This window comes from Moschus berezovskii, chromosome 5, assembly GCF_049115385.1.
Source record: "Moschus berezovskii isolate FMDL1 chromosome 5, NW_MosBer_1.0, whole genome shotgun sequence".
Lineage (NCBI taxonomy): Eukaryota > Metazoa > Chordata > Mammalia > Artiodactyla > Moschidae > Moschus > Moschus berezovskii.
Window position 1 is genome coordinate 112,965,935 of NC_142464.1, and position 23,709 is coordinate 112,989,643.

A 23,709-nucleotide genomic window follows, 5' to 3' on the forward strand; every position below is an offset into this window, starting at 1 on the left:
TGCAGATGTAGCCATTTCTGCTTCACCCTGTCCTTGCCTCTGTGGTCCCTAACTTGGGAGGGCAGAGAGCTCTGGCTCACATCCTGGATACTTCCTCCTCCTCCTCTCCCAAATCTGATCACCAGCCTTTTTCCTCTTGATCATCTCTGATGTCTGCCCTTCTCCCATCCAGGCTGCATCCATTAGGTTCAGTTCCCACGCCTCAGCCTCTGGCCTTTGATGACTGTTTCCTCTGGGTTGCCCCCACTCCCCTAATTTGTGCGTTCTACCATTCATGTCCCCTTAACCTCTAGATGACCTGTCTGTGGTGTACATCTGACCACCCCCTGCTCACACCCGCTTTCACTCTGACCCCAGTTGCAAATCCAGGCTTCTGCTCCCAGTAATGTCTGTCCAGTGGTCCGGCCCATCGCTGCCTTGTGGTCCTCCGGGCCCTTCCTCAGGGCCTGGTTCCTCTTATTCTGTTGCATTTTCTAAGTATAGGCCCCAGGGTGCCTGCTACACTCGCTGCAGATATTTAGGTCTTTTAAATGAGATTTCTTTCACTGTCTTATGATTGGTTCTTAGGGTTTCACTAGAGAAGACAAAATAATAATACTATGTCAATTTTCTGAGCTTTTAGAAAGCTCATGATGAACATTTTCACAGGGTCCTTTCACTTGTTCCTGTCCGTTGAGATGGGAAGTATCTGGCCCATTTTGCCGAAGAGAAAACTGAGACACAGAGTGCCGTGCCCCCCAGGCCTGTCCTGTGCTCTCACATTCAGATCCCACCCACCTATCTTCACCTGATCTTTCCTTTGAAAAGTCAATGCCAGATCATTCATGTAGATGTTTGTTGCCAGACCATTCACAAGAGTGCTTTGAAAACCGGAGCGTAAATGCTCGTGTGAACTTATTTTTAATATCCCTTCCTGCAAAGCGTGAGCTAATAGTCAGTTACAGCCATTTCCCAGATGTTCTGAAACTGCTGTGTCCGGTACAGTAGCCCTGGCCGTGTTGTGGCTGTTTGAATTTAAACACTGCAGTGCTTAGTGGCCCCATAGGTTAGTGGTTACCATATTGAACAGCACAGACCATAGAACATTCCCAGCATCCCAGAAAGTTCTATTGGAAGTATACTGGAAGGAGAGAGACTGTGAACACTTGAGTAGGCAAGAGTCTTCTGAGTGTCTATGGAAGGCCCTTTAGGCATCAGACTGTTTTAGGTGCTTGAGATATGAGAGAACAAGACAGTCTCTGCCCTTTGGAAACCAGCATTCTTGGGGCGGAAGAAAGGCACCAAGTGGTGTTAATCTCTAGTGCAGCAGTTGGCAGTTCAGGCTGTAGAGAAGTGCTGTGGGCAGAGTGGACTGGAAGAGATGGCTTTGAGCACTGTTTGGACAGGGTGGTCAGAGAAGGTGCTTTGGGGAGGTGACAGTTAAGCCGAGCCCTGGGTGGAATGAGAGAGGGACATGGGTGCTTCTGGAGAAAAACTTCCCAAAGAAGATCGTATGAAGACAAAGGCCAGAGGCAGGGTGTGCTTGGTGTGGTCCAGGGCCACAGGGAGGCTGGTATGGTTGGAGAAGGGATGGGGCGGAAGAAGGAGGAGTGGGTGGAGGTGGGGCCAGAGGGTGGGGAGGAGCCTGTGGACCGTGGTTACTGCTATTTTGTTGGAAGCCATGGGTGGGTTTTGAGCAGAAAAGTGACCTGTTTGACTCGTCTTTTTAAAGCATCCCCATGGCAGCTATGAGGGTAGAGGACAGAGGGCAGAGGCAGGTAGGAGACCAGGCAAATAATGAGAGGAAATGGACCAGGCAGGTTAGTGGACGGCTGCAGAGAAGTTGCTGGATTTGGGATTATGTTTGAAAGTGGAGCCCGTGGAGTTTGCTGTGATTGGATGCAGATTGAGAGAGACAAAGGGAGGAGTCAAGAATGAAAACAAGGACTTGGGCCTGAACACATAGAAGACTAGGGGTACCGTTAGCTCATATGCAGAAGGCTCAGAAGGCCACGAGCAATTCTGATTTGGCCTTACTGAGTTTGACACCCCCCTCCCCGCCTCCTCCCCCCCCGCCCCGCCGTGAGGCATCCAGGTAGAAATGTGTAGGAGAGTGGTGATGGGCGAGTCCTGATCTGGGTGAAAAATCTGAGCGGGAGATCTTGTCCAGGGAGTGGTCAGTGCACACATGCCTTCAACCCTGGTGTACCCAGGACCTGGCTGAGTTTTCCCTGGGGGTAAGTAAATTTGGGAAGAGTGAGGCCTTAGGGCAGAGGCCTGGAGCAATACCAAGGCCAGACCAGAAAGAAGAAAGGGTTCAGCAAAGGAGATGAGAAAGTGTGGCTGATTTTACAGGAAGGAAACCAAGGCTGTGACCCACAGGTCAAGGAAGGAAGGCATTTCGGGAAGAGAGGATTCCCCAGTGATGTTCATATCCCGATCCGTGGAGCCTGTGAGTGTGTTCCATCCCTCGGCAAAGGGAGATTAACGTTGCAGATGAAATTCATGTTGCTATTCAATTGATCTTGGATCATCCCGGTGGACCAGTGTAATCCTAAGCATCTTTCAAAATGGAAGAGGAGGCAGGAGAGAGTCTGAAGGAGATGTGACATTGGAAGAAGGTCAGAGGGATGCCCCGTGAGGTCTCAACCTGCTGCTGCTGGCTTTGAAGATGCAGGAAGGGGCTATGAACTGAAGAGGGTGGGCTGCCTCTAGAGGCTGGAAGAGGCTCCCCTATAGCCTCCAGAAAAGAATGCAGCCCTGCAGACACCTTGATTTTAGTCCAGTTTGACCCATGTGAGACTCCCAACCTCCAGAACCGTGTGATAATAAACTTATATTTGTTTTGAGTCGCTTGGTTCGTAGTGATTTGTTACAGCAGCCATAAGATGCTAATGAACTCACATGCCAAATACTGCTGGTGAGTTGTGTGCAATGGGGATGGAGAACTGGCTGTGGAATGAGACCGTCGAGATCATGGTGACCTTGTCAGGTGACCTGTGCCATCTTGGAGAGGGGCTTCACGCGGGGAAGGGAAGGCTGGACATTGAAGTGGGGTTTCGACTGGTGGTTGGCATCGTCTCTGTGGGACCAGGATGCTCACGGTGGCCAAGGATCCCCCAGAGAGGCACCCCTAGGCTAGTGACACCCAGGAACCGCTGAGACCTCAGGGAGCCTTGGCTGAGAGGGCATTTCTGAGTTGTTTGCTCCCTGGGCACTTGGTATCCTGCTCCTCCCGCCGGAGTGGAAGTGTCTGTTGGGAACGAGGCCTTTGTCCTTCCATCAAGTCAGGGGTCTGCCACAGAGCCTGACATGCGATGAGTGCTGGAGAAAGAACAGATGGAGAATTCCAGGGGCAGGGATGGTACAGGCAGACGTGTGAGGGAGTTGGTGCCCTGTGGCACCACTGTTCACCCCAGAGACCTCACGAATGAATTCTTTTATTTTTTCGGTAACAGATTTTAGTATTTAGAAGAGTTTTAGATATTAGAAAAATTATACACATGGTGCAGATAGTTCATATATATCCCCCCCAATGCACAGTGTCCCCTACTGTTAGCATCTGACGTTAGTTAGGTGTGTGGATGCACACGTGTTTAGTCACTCAGTCGTTTCTGACTCTTTTCAACCCCATGGAGTATATAGCCTGCCAGGCTCCTTTGTCCGTGGGGTTCTCCAGGCAAGAATACTGGAGTGGGTTGCCATTTCCTACTCCAGGGCATCTTTCTTGACCCAGAGATCGAGCCCATGTCTCTTGTGTCTCCTGCACTGGCAGGCGATTCTTTTCCACTGAGCCACCCGGGAAGCCCTAGGCACGTGGGCACATGCTTCTTGTTACAAGAAACAAAACAATACAGGTGCTGTGAAGACAGGGATCCCCTTCTACTGCACACACACTCGGTCCCCAAGGCTTGTTATAATGATATGCGTTTATTACTATTAATGGTCTAATTTTGACATGCCATTGTAAAAGTCCATAGTTTATTCAAATTTCCCTAGTTCTTGTACCCAATGTACTTTTTGGTCCCAGGACCCCACCCATGTAGCTGTCACTTCCTTTGTCGTGAGGACCTTGGCAGTTTGGAGGAGGACTGGGTAGGGATTTTGCAGGGTGCTTTCTGTTGGGATTCATCTGGGTGCATCTAGCAACATGATTTAAGGCTGTTTGGGGGGTTTAGAAACTTTTTTTCATTTCATTAGTATTTTTTGTTGTTTTTTCAGATTTCACTCCAGTTTCTTACAGTGAAAAAAATACCCCTCCATTCTAAGCTCATTTCAGTTTCTGAGCATCAAAGGAGACAGATTTAGATACATTAAAACATTGTTTCTATGTTTATAATGATATGCAGCCACATAAAAAATAATGTACAGAACACCTTGTCCTACAAAACAGCTTTGGTAATTTTCTTTGACTAGAAATTTCCCAGTTTGGGAACATTAGCTTAGACATGAACATAAATTCAAGATACTGTTAATTAACTTATTTGAAAGAGTGGAATATTTAAGAAAGTTGTTTCTATCAGTGGAAACAAAGATGGAAAACTGTCAAATAACTGTGGGTTGCTTGGAATTCTGCCTGGTTTCCAGAAGTTAAGCTGGGAACAGATGTCTGCCCATGCAGTGAAAATGATCTAATTCATAAGTGTTTCCTTAAATGAAACACAAAATGACAAAAAATGATTCCTTAGCTGACTCCCAGACAAAAGGGAAGAAATATTGGATAAGGTGGAAACTATGGCATGGTCTTAAATTTCAGAAGTAGAGACGAGTAATTTAGAGCAGTTTTTCTGGGATGCTTTGCTGTTGTTGACCTTGAACTCTTGGCTGGACCAGCACTGGCCAGGTTGCTCTGCCATGAAATCACCTGCACCCTCCCTGCCCGCCCAACGTACTGTACTTGTTAGAAGGAGGTCCTTATGCAGGGCCTAGAATGGATGCTCTTAGATTTTTTTTTTTCCTGCCAAATGGCAGCAAAGACTTAGTTCATCAGTGTCTGGCACACAGCATTCTTCCTCTGAGAAAATGGCACCTGTTTCCACCTTGTGGAAGGCATGTTATGAACTAGTGGTTGTTCTGGACACACATGCCTGTCCAGGGAGATCTCAGGGACAGCGTTTCTACCAGGTGTGAGAGGGCTGGCCCTCATCACTTGGTCTCTTATTATTGTCATTTTTGCTATTGTTGCGGTGACACATGGGCACATGCTTCTTGATACAAGAAACAAAACAATACAGGTGATGTGAAGACAGGGATCCCCTTCTACTGCACACACACTCGGTCCCCAAGGCTAACATTTCTGCATACTCCTGCCTAGGCTTTTAAAAATAATACATGGTTATGATCTATGGTGTTATATGACATATTGTTAAACATGTAACTATATGTTAAATCTATAAGTAATTAATGCTCAACATATTGTTAAATATCTACATGTATTTTCAAATTACTAAATATATAAGTATATGTACATCTAAAGTAACTTACTAAATATGTAACAATGTGTACTAATATGGGGCTTCTCTGATGGCTCAGTGGTAAAGAATCTGCCTGCCAGTGCAGGAGACACGGGAGACTCGGGTTCAATCCCTGGGTTGGGAAGATCCCCTGGAGAAGGAAGTGGCAACCCACTCAGTATTCTGGCCTGGGAAATTCCATAGACAAAGGAGCCTGGCAGGTTACTAGTCCATGGGATCACAAGAGTTGGTCATGACTTAATGACTAAGCATGCACGCACATGTACTAACATAATTTATATGAAAAATAAAGGTGAATACATGTGCTTAAAGATAACTATCAAATATATAATAATATATTAAATGTTTATAAAATAAGATGTCATTTTTAAAGGAGACTGTATTATTCATCGTCCAGTGATCTCACTTGATATATCTCAGAGTTTTATTCTAGATGATCATAGATCTGCTTTATTTATATTTTTATATTTGTAGTTGTGGTAAAATATACATAACAAAATGGTTTTCCCTGGTGGCTCATCAGTGAAGAATTTGCCTGCAATACAGGAGACACGGGTTTGATCCCTGGATTGGGAAGATACCCTAGAGTAGGAAAGGGCAGTTCACTCCAGTATTCTTGCCTGAGAAATCTCATGGACAGAGGAGCCTGGCAGGCTACCGTCCATGGCGTTGCAAAGAGTCAGACACAGCTTAGCAACAAAACCACCACCACCATACACAACAAAATTTACCCTCTTATCCCTTTTTAAGTGTACAGTTCAGCAGTGTTAGATACATTCACATTGTTGTGTTTCCACCTGCAGAATCATTTTATTCTGGTGATACTGAAGCTCTCTCCCCATTAATCAGCAGCCCCCCATTCTGCTGTCACCCATCCCCTGACAACCGCCCTTCTACTTTCTGTCTCTGTGAATTTTACATGTCTCCTATGAGTGGAATCATACACTATTTGCATTTTTGTTATTTGCTTATTTCCCTTGGCCTGATGTCCTCAAGTTTCATCCATGTGGTAGCCTGTGACAGATTTTCCTTCCTTTTAAGGCTGAATAATATTTCATTTTATGCATGGACCACTTTTGCGTGGGCTTCCCTGACAGCTCAGTTGGTAAAGAATCCACCTGCCATGTGGGAGACCTGGGTTTGGATCTCTGGGTTGGGAAGATCCCCTGGAGAAGGGAAAGGCTACCCACTCCAGTACTCTGGCCTGGAGAATTCCATGGACTGTATAGTCCATGGGGTCACAAAGAGTCAGACTCAACTGAGTGACTTTCAGTTTCACTTTTGCTTATCCATCCATCCATTAGTGGACATTAGGTTCCTTCTACCTTTAGGCTATTGTGAATAATGCTGCTGTGAACAGCATGGGGCTTGGCTCATTTCAAGGGCTCTAGCCAAGGCACTATAGTAATAATCACGATAATGATTATTATTACTGTTTTATAGTGGAGGGCTCTGGGCTTCTTTAGGGCTCAGTATTTCACAAAGATGGGATGGAGGGGTTGACTGAGCCCTGTTTGGACAAGTTTTCATCACTGAACAAGGTGAAGCAAGCTGGGAGGAGTTCTACACTTTCCACAAGAAATAGCTGAAGCTCAGAGAGTCTAAGAGACTTGCCCAAGGACACACAGCAGATAAATGGTTCAAGCTCAAATCTAGGTCTCCAACTCCCAGGCCAGTGTTTTATTTGCCACTCTGTGAAAACGAGCAGGATTTTGGGGATTCAGTGGCTTGAGGCTCTCCCCGCATCAGAGGGTTTGTGAAAAGCAGAGTTGGGATTCAAACCCAGATCTAACTGTATGAAATTTCCACTACACTGTGTTGTCTCCCTAGACAGCTTCCAGGAATGCAGTTATATAATCCCCTACTCATGCCAGTGGAGATGGTTGACTTAGAAAGATTTACATCAGGTGTCAGGATAAATGTGCAGCTCCTCTCCATGCAAGCCATTTACAGAGATGACTTTTCAACCTCTCTCAGAGTTTTCTTGGATAATGTCTTTGTGCCTTTGGACTTTTAGGACTTACCCCTTGGGATTTGGCCCAGTGTGGAAAACTCTCACGTTACAACTCCAGGTAAGTTTTACTTTTGGTTGATTTTTTATTGATTTGACCATGAGAGAGAACCAGACCCTAAAGCCATAGACCTCCTGCTTCTGCCTCCCTGGCACCCTGCTCACCTGTGTTCCTTACAGAGCAAGGGCAGTGAGTCCCCTCCTGCAGCAGTGATCTGGGGTGCCCAGATATGAGTTCAGGTAAGGTGGTGATTGATTCTTGGTAAGATTCAGTAATAATTGGTAAGAATCAAGAATCAATAATGATTCAGGTAAGGGGGAATCTTGATTTTCCCCTGAAGGTGTCTGATGAAGAAAATGCAGAATGTGTGTATTAGTCAACTGTATGAGTTTCTTTTTGCTGCTGTAACAAGTTGTCACAGATTTAGTGGTAAAACAGTATTGATGTATTCTCATATAGTTCTGCAGGGTGAAAGTTCAGTCAGTTTAACTGGTCTGATGTCAGGGTGTCAGCACTCTCTCTAGGGCTCTGGGAAGAATATTCTTCCTTCTCCAGCATTTGGAGCTTCATTCCTTGCGTCCTGCAGGTCAAACTAGTCAATCCTAAAGGAAATTAATCCTGAATATTCATTGGAAGGACTGATCTCAACCTGCAACTCCAATACTTTGGCCACCTTATGTGAAGAACTGACTCATTTGAAAAGACACTGATGCTGGGAAAGATTGAAGGCAGGAGGAGAAGGGGACGACAGAGGATGAGATGGTTATATAGCATAACTGACTGAATGGACATGAGTTTGAGCAAACCTCAGGAGATAGTGGAGGACAGAGGAGTCTGGCACGCTGCAATCCCCAGGGTCGCAAAGAGTCTGGTATGACTGAGCAACTGAACAACAAGCAGTCTTTACAAAAGACTTTACAAAAGTTTCCAAAATCCAGTGTTTTCATTTGAGTAAAATAGGTTGAGGTGATATCACCATAATCACAAAAAACTTTTAGTCACTAATTAAGCAGACATTTTGGATAAGGGAGAGCCGTGCACTTAGGACTGTGGTTGTAGTGAGAGCAGAGGGTAGAGGAATGAGGTCACTGGGAAGGCTTCAAGGAGGGCTTCCTGGAGGAGGTGTTGAGTCTCAGCTGAGTCCTGAGAAGTAGCAATTAGCAGAAGAAGGAAACGGAGGGAGAGGCTTCCAGGCATGTGGGAGCCCAGAGGTGAGGGAGCGAGGGTGTATTCAAACAGCTGCAGAGTCACGACTGATGACCCATGTGACAGCACACTAGTGGGGAGACCGCTGGGTAGTGACGCAGTGGGAGGTGATATTCAGGTCAGAGCTTGACTTCCTTCTGTACTGTCTGTGGACAGTAGCAGTGTCTGTCCTCATTCAAACCTCCATCAGAGCCCACGGCTGGGCCTTCTGAGCATCTGGGGGAGCAGGGCGTGGACACCCGCACCAGAGACAAAGCCCAGAGTGGCCTTAAGATTTGAAATCCAGTGAGTGTTTGTCCCTTAGCCCGAAGGACTGGCCTGGGGTCTGGAGGTGGGTGTTCTCTCCCACAGTCCAGCTGAGCAGCCAGCCTGGGAAAGCGCCTGCCGGTTTCCATGGTGAGGGCTCTCAATTTCCAGATGCTCACCTTTGTCCCCATTCCAACATCATGAACTGAACCACAGATAGTATTCTGGGAAAAAAGATATTGATTTTATCCAGGATCCAGTTTCACATTATTTTTTTTAATTTTAATTTTTCCTACATTTATTTAGAAATTCTGTAAAAGGGGTTCCAAAGCAGTTCTAAAGACCTTGCTATCAATACTCTGTAAGGAAGGGTGAAAAATAGGATTCATCCTCAGTCCACATGCAGTTTGTACTTGGATAGAAGATAAATGCTGAAAAGGCAGGACTCCACAATTCTGGTCACTTCAAGATAGAAGTTTACAGAGTGGTTAGAGGTTTTCCCAAGGGCACCGCTGGTGAGTACAGAGCCAGGATTGGAACCCAGGGCCCTCTGGTGCTCAGCGTGTAGGAATCACCCACGCCTCCTCCTTTGCCTAGCGGTTCTAACTCTGCCAGTCTAGAGGCGGGCCAGGAGTGTCCATTTCAGCCTACAGCTCAGGTGAGAAGCACACACTTCTCGAAACTCTACATAAGCTCTGTGGCTCCCAGTGAGAACTCCTCACCTTGGCAAAGAGATAAGTCATTCATTGATTCAAACTCTTGTTCACTTATTCAGCAAAGATTTTCCAAATGCCTGCCACGTATCATGCGGTTTGCTTCCGGAGTTTAACCACTGTCTTTTTGTATTGTGTAATGCATGCACGTTGCTGTTTCGCAGGGGAGGCACCATTTGAAATGAAATTCAGTAAGGAAATTGAAGTCTTTAACCCGCCCCTGGCTTCTGCAGCCTCTAGTGGGTCATGGATTCATTCTGTCTTTGCTTTTACACACTCATGGCCTAGGAAGACCTTGTTTAAAAGAGACTCTGCTGTAACACACCGCCTGGTAAGTAACATGTTCATTTCTTTTAAAGACATATCAGAAGTTGTAAAGAAACTGGTTTTGGACCACTTCTGTAGAAAATGTCACAGGCTTTTGTTCCTCCTCCAAAGAACACCTATTCTTTCTCTTTCACTAAATATAGTTATCATTAGGGAGCAAATTCATTTTTCTTTACAGAGAGCTGCTTCTTCTATACAATATACAGTATTTAGATGAATAGGATGTGTGAATCTGAGCATTAGGCAGCCTCATCTGCTGGTTCTAAAGCAGTGCATGGGGTTTTGCTTTAACTGGATCGATTCACTTGCACCTGTTATAAAAACGCTGCTACCGATAATAGTGCCAAATGTTTAAAGAGTATTTTCCACTTGCCAGGCATGTTGTTGTTCAGTTTCTCAGTTGTGTCCGACTCTTTGCGATCCCATGGACTGCAGCACGCCAGGCTTTCCTGTCCTTCACTATCTCCTGGAGTTTGCTCAAACTCATGTGCATCGAGTCAGTGATGCCATCCAGCCATTTCATCCTCTGTTGTTCCCTTCTCCTCCTGCCTTCAATCTTTCCCAGCATCAGGGTCTTTTCTAATGAGTCGGCTCTGCATTAGGTGGCCAAAGTATTGGAGCTTCAGCTTGAGCATCAGTCCTTACAATGAATATTCAGGACTGATTCCTTTAGGATGGACTGGTTGGATCTCCTTGCAGTCCCAGGGACTCTCAAGAGTCTTCTCCAACACCACAGTTCAAAAGCATCAGTTCCTGGGCGTTCAGCCTTCTTTATGATCCAACTCTCACATGCATACATGACTACTGGAAAAGCCATAGGCTTCACTCTTTCTATGCATAATCTCACTGGAGCCTCATGAGTTTCTTAAACAGGTACTATTTTTATTCCCTTTTTACAGATAGGAACTGAAGATTGGAGAGATTAAGGAGTTTGTTCAGGGTCCCACAGGTCGAAGTGGCAGAACTAGGATGTGGGGCCCCTGCTCTTAGCTGCTGTCCCTGCTCCCAGTGTTCTTCATACTCTGTGTAATGTGTTGGCGCCATGTGAGGCTGACTCTCACCTAAGCTGTCATGACTTACAGTGGCTTGAGAACCACTGGGTTCAGCCAACAGGCTACCACAGCCACAAGCTCCTCCTTGGCCCTTGGCTACGTTTTGTGTTCTGTTCCATTCCGTCGCTCAGTCGTGTCCGACTCTATGCGACCCCGTGGACTGTAGCCTACCAGGCTTCTCCATCCGTAGGATTCTCCAGGCAAGAATACTGGAGTGGGTTACCGTTTCCTTCTCCAGGGGATCTTCCCGACCCAGGGATTGGACCCGGGTCTCCTGCATTGGAGGCAGACGCTTTAACCTCTGAGCCACCAGAGAAGCCCTCTCCTTCATTTTGTATTAGATAGTTGTGTGACAGATTATCACCAATGTGGTGGCTTGGAACAGTGAAATTTATTCTCTCCTTGTTCTAGAGGCAGGAAGGCCAAAGTCAGGGTGTCAGCAGAGCTGTGCTCTTACTGGGAGCTTGTAGGGGAAAACCCATCCTTATCTTTTTCAGCTTCAGTAGCTTTCTTTGGCTTGTGGCTGCATCACTCCAATCTTTACACTGGGATTCTACAGAGAAACGAAACTGGTAGGATGTGTGTATACACACACACACACACACACACACAGGTATGTGAAGGAGGGAGACGGGGACTTATTTCAAGAAATTGCTTATGTGATTGTGGGGGCTGGCAAAGTCTACAATCTGAAAGGGTGGCCTGGAGACCCAAGGAAGAGCTGATACTCAATTTGGAAAAGTCTGTACACAGAATGCACTTTTCTTTAGGGGAAGCCCTCTTCTTTTTTGGTTAAGACCTCACCTGATTGGGTGAGGCCCACCCATACTGTGATGGGTCATCATCAGCTTCCTTCAAAGTCCACTGACCTAAATGTTAAATCTCATCTAAAAAATACATTCACAGTGACATCAGGAGGTAATTGACCAAGTGCATGGGAACCATGGCCAGCCAGTTGTCACCTAACATTTACTGTCATACTCTGCTTTCACCTTCTTGTGACCTTTTCTTTGTGGATGTGTCTTCTCCTTTTCTGTCATTAATAAGGACACTTGTCATTGGATTTAGGGCCTGGCTAAATCCAATCCACCTGAAATCCAGAATGATCTCATCTTGAGAGCCTTGGCTTAATTACATCTTTAAAGACCACTTTTCCAAATAGGGTCATGTTTCCAGGTTCTGGGCTTCAGGACGAGCTGTATCCAGCCACCATGATGGTCATCAGCTTTCCAGTCTATACTTCATCCCCTTCTTGTGGGTCTTTGCCCAACAAACTGTGTTTATCTGATTGTCATATGCAGGATACTGTGTGGGGATCTGAAGACTAGAAAGCCAGATGCCTGCCCTCAAGGACTTTCTGGGGTCCTGGCATGTCAAAGCATGAGGGTGGGGTCATGCACAGAGACTCAACCAGAATCAAAGACCTCAACAGCTCATGCTACTGCCTGTGGTCAAAGTGTTCTCAGAACATCACTTCTGCTCTCTGCGTCTTTGCTTATTTCTATACAATATATAATGAGAGAGTCACGCTCTGGAGAGGGAGTGTGCCCTATGGGAGAATCATAGCATATGAAGCTATACCTATCCTATCTATACCTATGCCTACCTATGCTTATCCTGTCATAGCATATGGAGCTATAACCAGCACACTGCCTGGGTAGAGTCCAAGCTTCCTACCTCTGCAGCCTTGCGAAGGTGGTTAACCTCCATGAGCCTTAATTTCTTCATCTGTAAAATGGGAGAAATAGAATTCATGTGTGCACAGTGATGGGTATACGCCTGGCACTTGGGAAAGAATAGCCATTGTTAGGATTATCAGTATCACTGAGAGCTGCCTTGGTCTGTGATTCAGACTATGGCTCCACCCACCGCAGATGAAGGTGGGTGGGGCAGACAGTGGGGATGCTTGGCCTGGGGTTAAGGGGCATGTGGCAAGGATGAAAACGAATAGGTATCAGCTATGTTTACAAGGAGCAGTGGAGCTGGTACCCAGTGGGTGAGCCCTGGCTTTCCATTGGTTTCCAGGGGAGGCGTCAGGGGACTGTGTGTGTGCAAGTCTCTCAGTCGTGTCCAACTCTTTGCAACCCCATGGACTGTAGCCTGCCAAAGTCCTCTGTCCATGGATTTTCCAGGCAAGAATACTGGACTGGGTAGCCATTCCCTTCTTCAGGGGATCTTCCCGACCCAGGGATCAAACCCGGGTCTCCTGCATTGCAGGCAGATTCTTTACCACTGAGCCATCAGGGAAGCCCCTCATGGGGCTGGAGGAGGCCAATCCTGGGTGGATTCTCTACCTGCTAATGGGAGATCCAGCTTACAAGAAGCACCACAGCACACCATGGTCCACGTTCACTAGGTTCCTGCCGTGTGGCTGCGTACCCCACTTAGGACATGTGCGTGTTGTGCTGCTCTGTCGCTCAGCCTTGTCTGACTCTGTGTGACCCCATGAACTGTAACCCACCAAACTCCTCTGTCCATGGGATTCTCCAGGCAAGAATACTGGAGTGGGTTGCCATTTCCTCTTCCAGAGGATCTTCCCGACCCAGGGATCGAACCTGCATCTCCTACGTCTCCTGCATTGGCAGGCATATTCTTTACTACTAAAGACCCTGTTGTTGGGAAAGATGGAAGGCAAAAGGAGAAGGAGGTGGCAGAGGAGGAGATGGTTAGATAGCATCACTGACTCAATCGACATGAATTTGAGCAAACTCAAGGAGACTGAAGGACAGGGAAGCCTGGCATGCTGCAATCCATGGGATGGCACAGAACTGGACACGACTTAGCAACTGAACAATGACAAGGCCTAGGAAGCCAGGACATGTGAGCAGTCCTTAAAGGGTTTTTCCATAGCTCTGCCAACATTCCTCCTGCTGAAGTGTCAGCCCTGGTTCGCCGAGTCCCTGTGACAGTGATGTCATTGACACGCCCCTCAGAGCAGGACACAGCCCGTGTCATCACAAGTCCACACTTTTCTTTATTCATTGGTTTTAAGTTCCAGTGCTGTAAGACTAAAAGAAAAATCTTCAGGGTCAAAATGCGTGACTATAGAAGTAACCCTTCTACCCCGCCTTTTACTTACTTATTTTTTGGCCACATCCCACAGCATGTGGGATCTTAGTTCCCGGATCAGGCATCTAGTCTGCACCCCCTTCATTGGAAGCATGGAGTCCGTAACCATTGGGCCACCAGGGAAGTTCTTCTACCCTCCCCCCCACTTTTAAAAGTTCATCTTGTACTTTTATTTAACATGTGTAGCATGAAATGTTTTTCATTTTTTCTAATAAGTTCTATATTTTATTGTAGTATGGAGACATTTCAAGAGACGTTCAAGGGACTTCTGAGAATGGAGTAATTTTTCAGAAATGTGCAGTGGTGAGTGTTCATCGGTGGTTTATACTTAAAGTAATTGAATTTGCCGAAACTGTATATTAGTAGAGTTATGTATTTAAAGAACTGGCAAATCACATGCCATCTACCCATGTCTGGACACGGGTGATGAAGTGACCCACAGGGATCCCATATTTTATATGGAAACACCGGACTAAGATTTTTTTGGTAACAACAAAATCATTACTGAAAATCCTCTGTGAGTATCTAAAATGGGAAAGAAAGCATGTATTTTCTCCCAGATTTTAACATTGGTATGATGCCAACAGTTTACAAATTTATGGAATGTCTTTAGGTCTTTGATTCTTACTAATCTTATGAGATGACCTTCACATGATCCTTGTGTTGAGGTTCCCCAGGCCATCGTCAGGTTCAGTGGTTCCCTAGAAAGACTCAGGGGACTCAGAACAGTTGCTCTACTCACAGTCACAGTTTATTACAGCAGAACAATATAGATAATAGTCAACAAAGCCAAGAGCTCGTAGGACAGAGTTCTGGGGAGACCAGGCCCAAGACACTTTGGTCTTCTCCTGGTGGAGTTGAAGGAGCAGCATTTAATTTTTCCCAGCAGTGGTATGTGGCATCACCAGAGAAGCTCACCCAAGCTGTGGGGTCCAGGATTTTTATTGAGGATCCATCATGTAGGCATGGAGCACTCATGTCACTGACCTCAGGGACTCAGGTCACCTGAACACAATTTGACTCAAGGCCCTCACCATGAATCATATGGTTAGCACAGACTACCTGGGGTGGCCCGAGGCCATAAGTATAGCAAGACACTCTCACCAGACAAGATATTCCACGGGCTTTAAGGGCCAGTCTCTCAGGAGCTGGTCCTCTCTTTGGGATAGGCAGGGTTTGAACAGTCCAGATCTGCTTAGCTAACTACGTACTGCACAGCTCTCATTGCAGTCCAGGCCCTTGGCTCTCTTGCTTCGCTTCCTGGAATGCAGCTGGAGCTACCAGTTTCTCCTGTGTCCTTCTAGAAATGTTTCCTGCTATGTGAGTGTAGTTATGAGTGTGTGTGTGTGTGTGCGCGCGCCCATGGGCACATACGTACACATACCTTCTTTCTTCCCCTTTTTACGTAGGTGACAGTACCCTATACACCAAGTTTTTCACTTATTCCAATCCAGAGCTCACTCTTCTTCGGGATGTACATGGCTTCCCTCTCTTTTCTCAGCTCCTCTGTCTCTTTCAGCAGAGCTGGGGTGAAGGAAGGGTAGGAATGGTGGGAAATAGGCTTTGAGAGAGGGGGCAGGACAAGGTGTCAGAGGCCAGGTGGGGCGCCAAGGTGGAGATGGGCCACTGGCTTTGACTAACGGAGCTGTGCAAACACATGGGTGGGCAGAACCTGGAAGCTGCCTGGCCAGGAGACAGGAGCCCAGCCCAGGGTAAACTTGGAGGTCGGATGACAGTCAGAAGCCTTGGACTGGCTTGGACTGAATCTTCAAAATAATGGATTAAGAAAGCACCACTAATTGTTTTTCTTGGTGACCCCAGTTTTGACAATCTCCCCTACTGTGGTCCCATGCATGGATGTTTATTCATCGATGTTTCTCTCTGGTTTCACTGCATTTCAGGGTCCTGGTTTCTTTGAAATGATCTGAGCAACAACTTGCAAAGAGGGAGTCAAAATTCTCCCGGGGTCTTTGATATAAGACCTGATAAATTCTAGAACCTTCATGAGACCGTAATTCCTTCCCTCTGCCTGCAGACCTAGTGGGTGCATGTCGAGCTGGGACCTTGTGTTGGGAAGTCGGACTCACCAGTGAGTCTGGCCTCACTTCCCCTCCTGTCCTAGGTGTCTGTGCAGAGTGAATGGCCATCGGCCCACGTGCGACTGTTTGTGAACAACACCAGGACACCCACGGCTGCCAACCTCTCCGACCTGCTCTTACTCGACAACATTACTGGCCTCACTGTTAGGGAGTCGGCTGGAAACCAGACCTCGAGAGGCTTCCAGACTTTCAGGAAGAAGTTTCTGCAAGGTAATAGCCACATGTACAAAGTTAAGGGTGGAACATGATGGAGATACATACAGATAGGCACAGAGCATGGGATGGGGAGCAGGCATCTTCTCAGACGTGGGACTTGTGTTCACGCCGTTGGTCCTCATGATGGAATCTGCTGGCGGGGCATCAGAGAGGAGGAGACCCCTGCTCAGTGTCTGCAACCAGGAAGCTGGTTGTCACTTAGGTTGAGAGAGGTGGGATTTAGGGAAAGAGTTTTTAAAATATGTATATTCAAAGTTTATTACGGACAATTTCAAATGTACACAAACAGATTATAGCAAACCCCACTGTATCCATCAGCCAGATGATCAAAATGACCATTACTCTGTGAAATGAAGAGCTTGTTTGGGGGAGTGCTGGACAGACACAGGAGGGGTTTGGCATCAGCCCAGAAAGCGTGCTCTTGACACGTTCAACTATGTTCACGGGAGTGACTGTGCTGCTAATTAACTCCCGTTCAAAGCGTGACACCATCACTGGTTGGCTTTCAGAGGTGTGTTTCCTGAAGTGAGCTTGTCATTGGTTAACTAAGGAGATTTAAAACCAGTTCTGGGGACTTCCCTGGTGGCTCCGAAGTAATGCAGGAGACACGGGTTCGATCCCTGATCCATGAAGATCCCACATGCGCAGAGCAACTAAGCTCGTGCATCACAACTCTTGAGTCCATGCTCTAGAGCCTGGGAGCCTGGCTTCTGAAACGCATGCGCCCTAGAGCCCATGTGCCACAACAAGGGAAGTCGCCGCAATGAAAAGCCCGTGCACCACACCTAGAGAGTAGCCCCCGCTAGCCACAAGTAGAGAAAAGCCTGCACAGCAGTGAACCCCAGCACAGCCAAAAGTAAACAAGTAATTAAAAAAAATAATAATTCTGGGATGCAGTTGTTACTCTGACTTCAGAGCTGTCAGTTTGCCGAGGAAGGTGGGACTTCTTTTATTCTGAGAAGGTGCCTTGTACGGATGAAGAACTAAGGTGATGAGGAACTTGCCCAAGGCCCAGGGTTGGCAGTCAAGGCTAAGACAGACTCAGTGTGACTTCTCCCTCCCCCCCATACCCACGATGCTATAGGGCCTCTCACAGTCCTGGGACGCTTACTGACCTGTACACTTCCATATACATGGCCCACATTGCTCAAACTCCCCCACTCTTTCTGAGTCTAGATGAAACCTCAGAATCCATTTTAACACCATACTATTGACAGAAACCCTCAGTGGAGTTGGCCCTCAAGTGGTGACCTCTTTGCTGGCGCCGGTTTAAGCAATGGTGTAAAAACTGTCTTGGTACATCCCAGCTAAGTGATCCTCAGTGCCTTTCTTCATGTAAAAATAAATCCCCCCAGTTCTTAAGCTCATGCTTAGAGACAGGAACGTAGGGCTGAGAGCAGAGCCCAGATTCGATCTCAGACAGAGCTCCCTTGACTCCTTCCTGCCATTTCAGAGCTGTGTGGCCTCCGGAAATCACTGAATTTCCCTGAGCTTGCGCAGACGTGGTGTCGGTCCCCCAGTCTCACAGAGTCACTGCAGAATCGAACAAGGCGACATGGCCTGGCACTCTGCCTTCCTCTCATTTTATTGCTCCAGGGGCCTTGTGTAGTTCACGCTCCTACCGTCCTGAACTGGACACTTCCCTCCCACGGCTGCGCATCAGCTCCTACTCTTGTGTCCCGCTGGAGGACCTTTCTCTGCTCCCCTGCCCCTCACTCACCAGCTACTCCTGCACTTCACCTGCTCGGAGCCAGGACCACACACTTCGCCCATGAACTCACTGACTTCTGCTCTTGACACGTGAGCTTTGCACATCCCTGAATCTCGGCCCCTGCAGCTGTGAACTGTGGGTGCTGTGACACCCACTTCCGGGAGTCCTTCTAAAGAAAAGAGAGTTCCCCACCCACAACTCCGGAGCCCAGTGGCTCACCCTGGGGTGTGACCCCTCCCTATAGCAGAGGTACCTTCTTCTAATAGCTGGCGTTTCAATCCTGGCTTCTTATTAAGGGGAGCTTTGAGTCAGAAACCCCACCTTCTAGGGAAGCTTCTCTGTGTAATTAAGGACCAACCAGCGACTATGAGATCAGAAGGGGCCCTCCGTGAGCCCGAGTGGCCTTCTTCTCCCTCTCCTGGGCCTGGTCCCGCACTGCCTCTCTCTGCCTCATGCTGGGCTCCCAGGACCAGGCTGCCTGGAGGTGTCAAAGTGACCGTTAGTGTCGCCCAATAGATCTGTAAAGACTTTTCCTTCATTGTGTGAGTAGGATCAGTGGGAATAAATAGGTTCCCCACCTGGATTCCAAACAAAACAGAAAGGTTCTGGATTTCCTAAGTGGATGAGCTAAATACATCCTGAGTTAAGAAAGCTGACCCGCCCAGCCCCAGGCATTTCTGGATGGGTTGGGGATCCAGGTAAAGCTCCCTGCACCTGCTGACAGCCCTTCCAAGTGGAAGCAGAATGGGCCAAGAGCACACCTGCTTGATTTACTCTCCATGCTAAAAACGTATGTGAGATCAAAGGGGCCCTGGCTGCCGCCGTGGGCTGTGACGCCACTGCCTCTGGACAGTGGCCGTGTCTGGGGTATGCAGGGTCCCCCCTGCTGACCGCACGTGCCTTCTCTCTGAACAGTCGGAGACTCCTTCTCGGTCAGCTACACAGCCTCGCTGGAGGCCAGAGACGTCGGGAGTGGAGACATCCTGCTGCTTCCTGCCCAGCTCTCCTTCCAGAGTTCGTCACCGGTATTGTCTGTGGTCTGTCTGCCATCGTTGTTTTAGAAACCTCGAGCCGTTATCCGCTGTTTATGCTCTTCTTCCTTCCATCCCCCATTATCGGGGTCCAGCCTCGATAAGGCCCAGGGTATCCTCGGGATGAACGGCGTCGGCGTCAGAGAGAGAGAGAGAGAGAGACAGGGGCTGATGATTCCTTGGTTTACGCTGGAAACCAATAAAACCCCAGCACGGGGCTTGCTCTGTTTACGTAGGCCGCAGGCGCCCTCTCGAATCACTGGAGGCACCCCACCAGGGCACCCCCTCCAGTGAGTCTTAGAAGCCCAGGCAGATAAGTAAACTCAGAGGGCCCAGCGCTCCAAGGATCTCAACCAGAAAAAGGAGAATAGAGAAAAGGATGGAAAAAGAGAAAGAACGACACGGGGAGACCAAGCTTCAGTGAGCAAGGCCCAAAACTTTATTTTCCAGTGCTGCTTTTATACCCTAAGTTGTGCACATAAAAAACAGAGAAAGAGAGGTATAGAGTCACGCCAAAATCACGCGGGGTCAGCAGTCTTGACCCTTATCAGGATCAGGGCTCATTTTTGTATGTCTCGTGATATACAAAAGTTTTGGGTGGTTTACATCATCTTCTGGCCAGGTGGCCTGCTAACAGTTTATGGCCCTCTCTCCTAACAAAGGTTAGTTAGCTAGAAAAAGGCTTATATTCTTTTAAGTTGATTTTCCTAAAGTCAGGTGCTATACACATGACAAGGTTACATTCCTATAAGGTACAGGTGTAGTGAGCTACAAGAAAGGAATTTATTAACTTAAGATCTGATGTGGTTAAATCAAAGGCTACTACTTATATTCTCTATATGTGATTAATATATTTCCAAGGATACAACAGATACAGGAAACTTTGCAGCAAGCATTGATTCAACAATGAAATCTCTTTTAGTACTATTCTAATGATTTTAACTTCTTCAACAGATTTCTGTATTTTAGAATATCAGACTTTCTGTCCTTGCATGGCTGGGAGGCTATAAACAGTCACACTCATAGTTGTAAGAGCCCGGACAAACTTGTCATGCAAGTTAGAAAGCTATCAGAGGGGCTTGGATTGGAACACTCCTATTAAGCCGAGGAGAACTTTTAAACTACAGCTCTGAATTAATGTTTTCAGAGAAAGGTGGTTGGGGGGAAACCCCCGTAAGTATTAGAGGACTTGGTAAGAGGCGTAAGATAGTAAAGCAGTCAGATTCCGGTTTTCTTTGGGGTAGATGCTCAGGTAGGTCCAGGGGGCTCCTCGAGTCCTGATTAGCCTTTGCCCGTCAGGCCTCTTCCCCAGTTGACCTTTGCCACGGGTAGGATTTCCCTCGCTGGCTCCCAGCACCCCATTCATTCAGCGATGCTGAATTCTGGATGAGTGAGTGGGCCCTGGACTCTCACACACTTTGCCATGAACCAGGCTCCCGTTCAGCTCTTTGTAACCTCTGTGGACCTGACTATCAAGATATGTCATCCATAGAGGTTAATTTCTTTGTTTCTTGGCCGTGGTCTCATATTTATTTATACATGTCTACATAGGGTTTTTTCCCTTTTTAAAAGAATTTATTTACATAGACGTTAATTTTTCATCACCACGTCTTGTGTGTAATGAGCATTCAACCATATATTTTCTATTGATATTGGTTTGCTAGAGCTGCTGTGAAAAGGTACCGCAGACCAGCTGGCTCACAAACAACAGAAATTTATTCATTCACAGCCCTGGAGGCTGGAAGCTCAGGTCAAGGTATGGGCAGGGCTGAGTCTTTCTGAGGCCTCTCTCCTTGGCTCGTAGACAGCTGTCTTCTCCCTGTGTCCTCACGTGGCCGTCCCTCTGTGTGTGTCTGTGTCCTAGTCTCCTCATAAGGACACTTGTCAGGTGGGGTTAGAGTCCACCGTGATGGCCTCGCTTTACCTTAATCACGTTTGTTAAGGTTCTATCTCCAAGTTCAGACACGTTCCGAGACACTGGGGGCAGGGCTTCAGCTATGGATTTTGGATGTCATGATTCAGCCTGTGGCCCAATTTCTTTTTCCACTCACTTTTTTGTTAATCCGTGTAGGTCATGAATGTGGATGGTGCATGCCCCTGCTGTGCGCTGTGCACCGCTGGGGATGCAGAGGAGATGAGTGCTTGTCCTCACGGAGCCTGTGCTCTAGTTGTTTGTGTGTGTGTGTAAGTCACTCACTTGTATTCTACTCTTTGCAACCCATAGACTGTAGCCTGCCAGGCTCCTCTGTCCATGGAATTCTCCAGGCAAGAATATTGGAGTGTGTAGCCATTCCCTTCTCCAGGGAGTCTTCCCAGCCCAGGGATCGAACCTGGATCTGCTGCATTGCAGTTACTCTGGTCATTTTGTTCAGACTGCAGCCCCTGGAGAAAGTACTTTTCATAACAGGTGTGGAAAATGGGGCTCCCAGCGTGACTACTCAAGTCACATGGCAAAACCAAAATCAGACCTCACAGCTGCCAGCTCCTTCCATCCAAGGCTGAGAGGCCTGTGTGCGGTGTTTCTGCTGCAATAAGAAAACTAATCCTGGATAAAATTAGGTAAAATGAAAGATTCCATAAAAGTAAAGACCAGATATGAGAAAGCCACATGAAACTGTCAGAAAAGATGAATGTCTCAGAAAACAATCAAATGCAAAGTCAAGAACGAGGACAAAGAAGGATAAAAAAAGGGAATTAAAAGGGCCGAGAAAAAAATACCATCTGAATTTCAAAGGACAGGGAACCAAATATGCTAAAATCAAAATTTAAGGTAAGGCAACAGTCAGAAACCCACAGTGAGAACCACAGAAACCCAGTGAAATCAAAAGCTCCCTGTGTAAGGTCATTAGGACTTTGGACCAAGGCAGCTTCACACCTCCCTGAAGAGCCTGGGGAGGCTGGGGGGGGGGCAGTGGGAGGCATGGAGTCGGGGCTCCCTGGCTGTCACCCACTAACGGGTCCTGTCCGTGGCTTTGCTTGGCGCCTGTGTGTGTTGTATCAACCCCATCACCCTGGTGACCCTCCACCCCCCGCTGGAATGTTGCTCCTGGAGACCCCGTCAGTCTTATTCCCAATCTGTGTTCTTGGTGCCAAAAATAGAGCCTTGCACACAGTCGGTGCTCAGTAATTACTTGCTGAGTGAGTACATGAATAGATCAGTGAACTAATGATTCTTGGGCAGGTGTTTTTTTTTTTTTTTTAACTTCTCTGAGCCTTTGGTTTCTCATCAATAAAAATGGAGACTGTTCTATGTCTCTGGTCTCTTGTGGGGATAAAAGCGATGATTTTATATTTGCATGTGGCTTTCAGTTTCCTTTCCCTTCCAAGCCTTCAAGAGCTCTCTCTGGGCAGTTTTGTGGACAGAGTGGAGATTCTAGAGCTCCAGACTTCATGGTGTGTGTCCTAGTCTCCTGCCTGCTTGCATTAGACTGTCAGCATTGCCTTTCTTGCTGCTGCTGCTAAGTCACCTCAGTCGTGTCCGACTCTGTGTGACCCCATAGACGGCAGCCCACCAGGCTCCCCCGTCCCTGGGATTCTCCAGGCAAGAACACTGGAGTGGGTTGCCATTTCCTTCTCCAATGTGTGAAAGTGAAAAGTGAAAGTGAAGTCGCTCAGTCGTGTCCGACTCTTAGCGACCCCATGGATTGCAGCCTACCGGGCTCCTCCGTCCATGGGATTTTCCAGACAAGAGTACTGGAGTGGCTTGCCATTGCCTTCTCCGTGCCTTTCTTAGACCTGCCTTAGAAAAGGTTCCTAGAAAACTCAGTGTTTGCTGAGCGGATAAGGGCTGGATAAGGCTCCTATGCCTCGTTCTCTAATTGACTCACCCAGTTGGCCTTCAGAGTTTCTTTGGGTGACTCCTGGGCCTTCCTCTAGGATGGAGAGAAGGCCCAGTGTATCTGGAATTGAAAATGATCCAAGTCTGAGAGAAAATCTTGCCAACTCCACATAAGAACATTGGTCTGCTCTGCTTGTCAGCTGTAAAGAGGCTCACACTACAGATGGGAGAATAAAGGAATTATTTAAAAATGTAGGTGCCCAATGGGGTGAAATCCTTCACGTTGGCATGGACTTGGTGTCTGGTACTTCAGAGGCTGAAATGCTGCCCTCGCTGTGTTTTTAGCACGGTTCAGTGTTTCTGAGCTTAAGTTTTCCCACTTGAGAAATGAGGTGGGGGAAAAAAGACTCCTTTCAAACTCATCTCTTCCAGTTCTGACATTTTAAAATTGTATGAGAGCAATGAAAATAGTTACCACTTTCCAATAGTTACCACCTCCCTCCCGGAGGAGGGAGGTGCTGTCAGAAGTGCACTGTGTTAGAGTCTGGAAACTACTTTCTCAAACTCACGCACAGGTATACACACATGTGGACACATGTTCACATAGATATAGACACGTGCACCTCAAATTCATACAAGGGTACGTGAGACAGGACAGAGATGCAGCGGAGGTCAAGAGGGAAAAATCTAGAACATTCATCTCCAGTTCCTTACTGTATATTGAGTAAACATGCTGCCCACCTTGTAAAACCGTCACTGGATCTCACATGGTGCTTGTTTCCCAGCTTCAGGCTGT

The 23,709-nt window shown here is 47.3% G+C and overlaps 1 protein-coding gene across 2 annotated transcripts in view; it reads left to right on the plus strand.

Moving 5' to 3' along the window:
• The window catches only part of EVC2 (EvC ciliary complex subunit 2), a 161,606-nt gene that overhangs the window by 747 nt on the left and 137,150 nt on the right, over nucleotides 1-23,709 (plus strand). Inside the window, exons 2-6 of one of the 2 annotated variants that reach the window (XM_088836479.1) lie at nucleotides 7,471-7,525; nucleotides 9,795-9,961; nucleotides 14,313-14,381; nucleotides 16,201-16,387; nucleotides 19,020-19,141. In XM_088836479.1, coding sequence (XP_088692605.1) covers nucleotides 7,471-7,525; nucleotides 9,795-9,961; nucleotides 14,313-14,381; nucleotides 16,201-16,387; nucleotides 19,020-19,141 — 600 coding nt within the window. The remainder of the gene's footprint in view (nucleotides 1-7,470; nucleotides 7,526-9,794; nucleotides 9,962-14,312; nucleotides 14,382-16,200; nucleotides 16,388-19,019; nucleotides 19,142-23,709) is intronic. The other variant, XM_088836480.1, reaches the window with a different exon arrangement.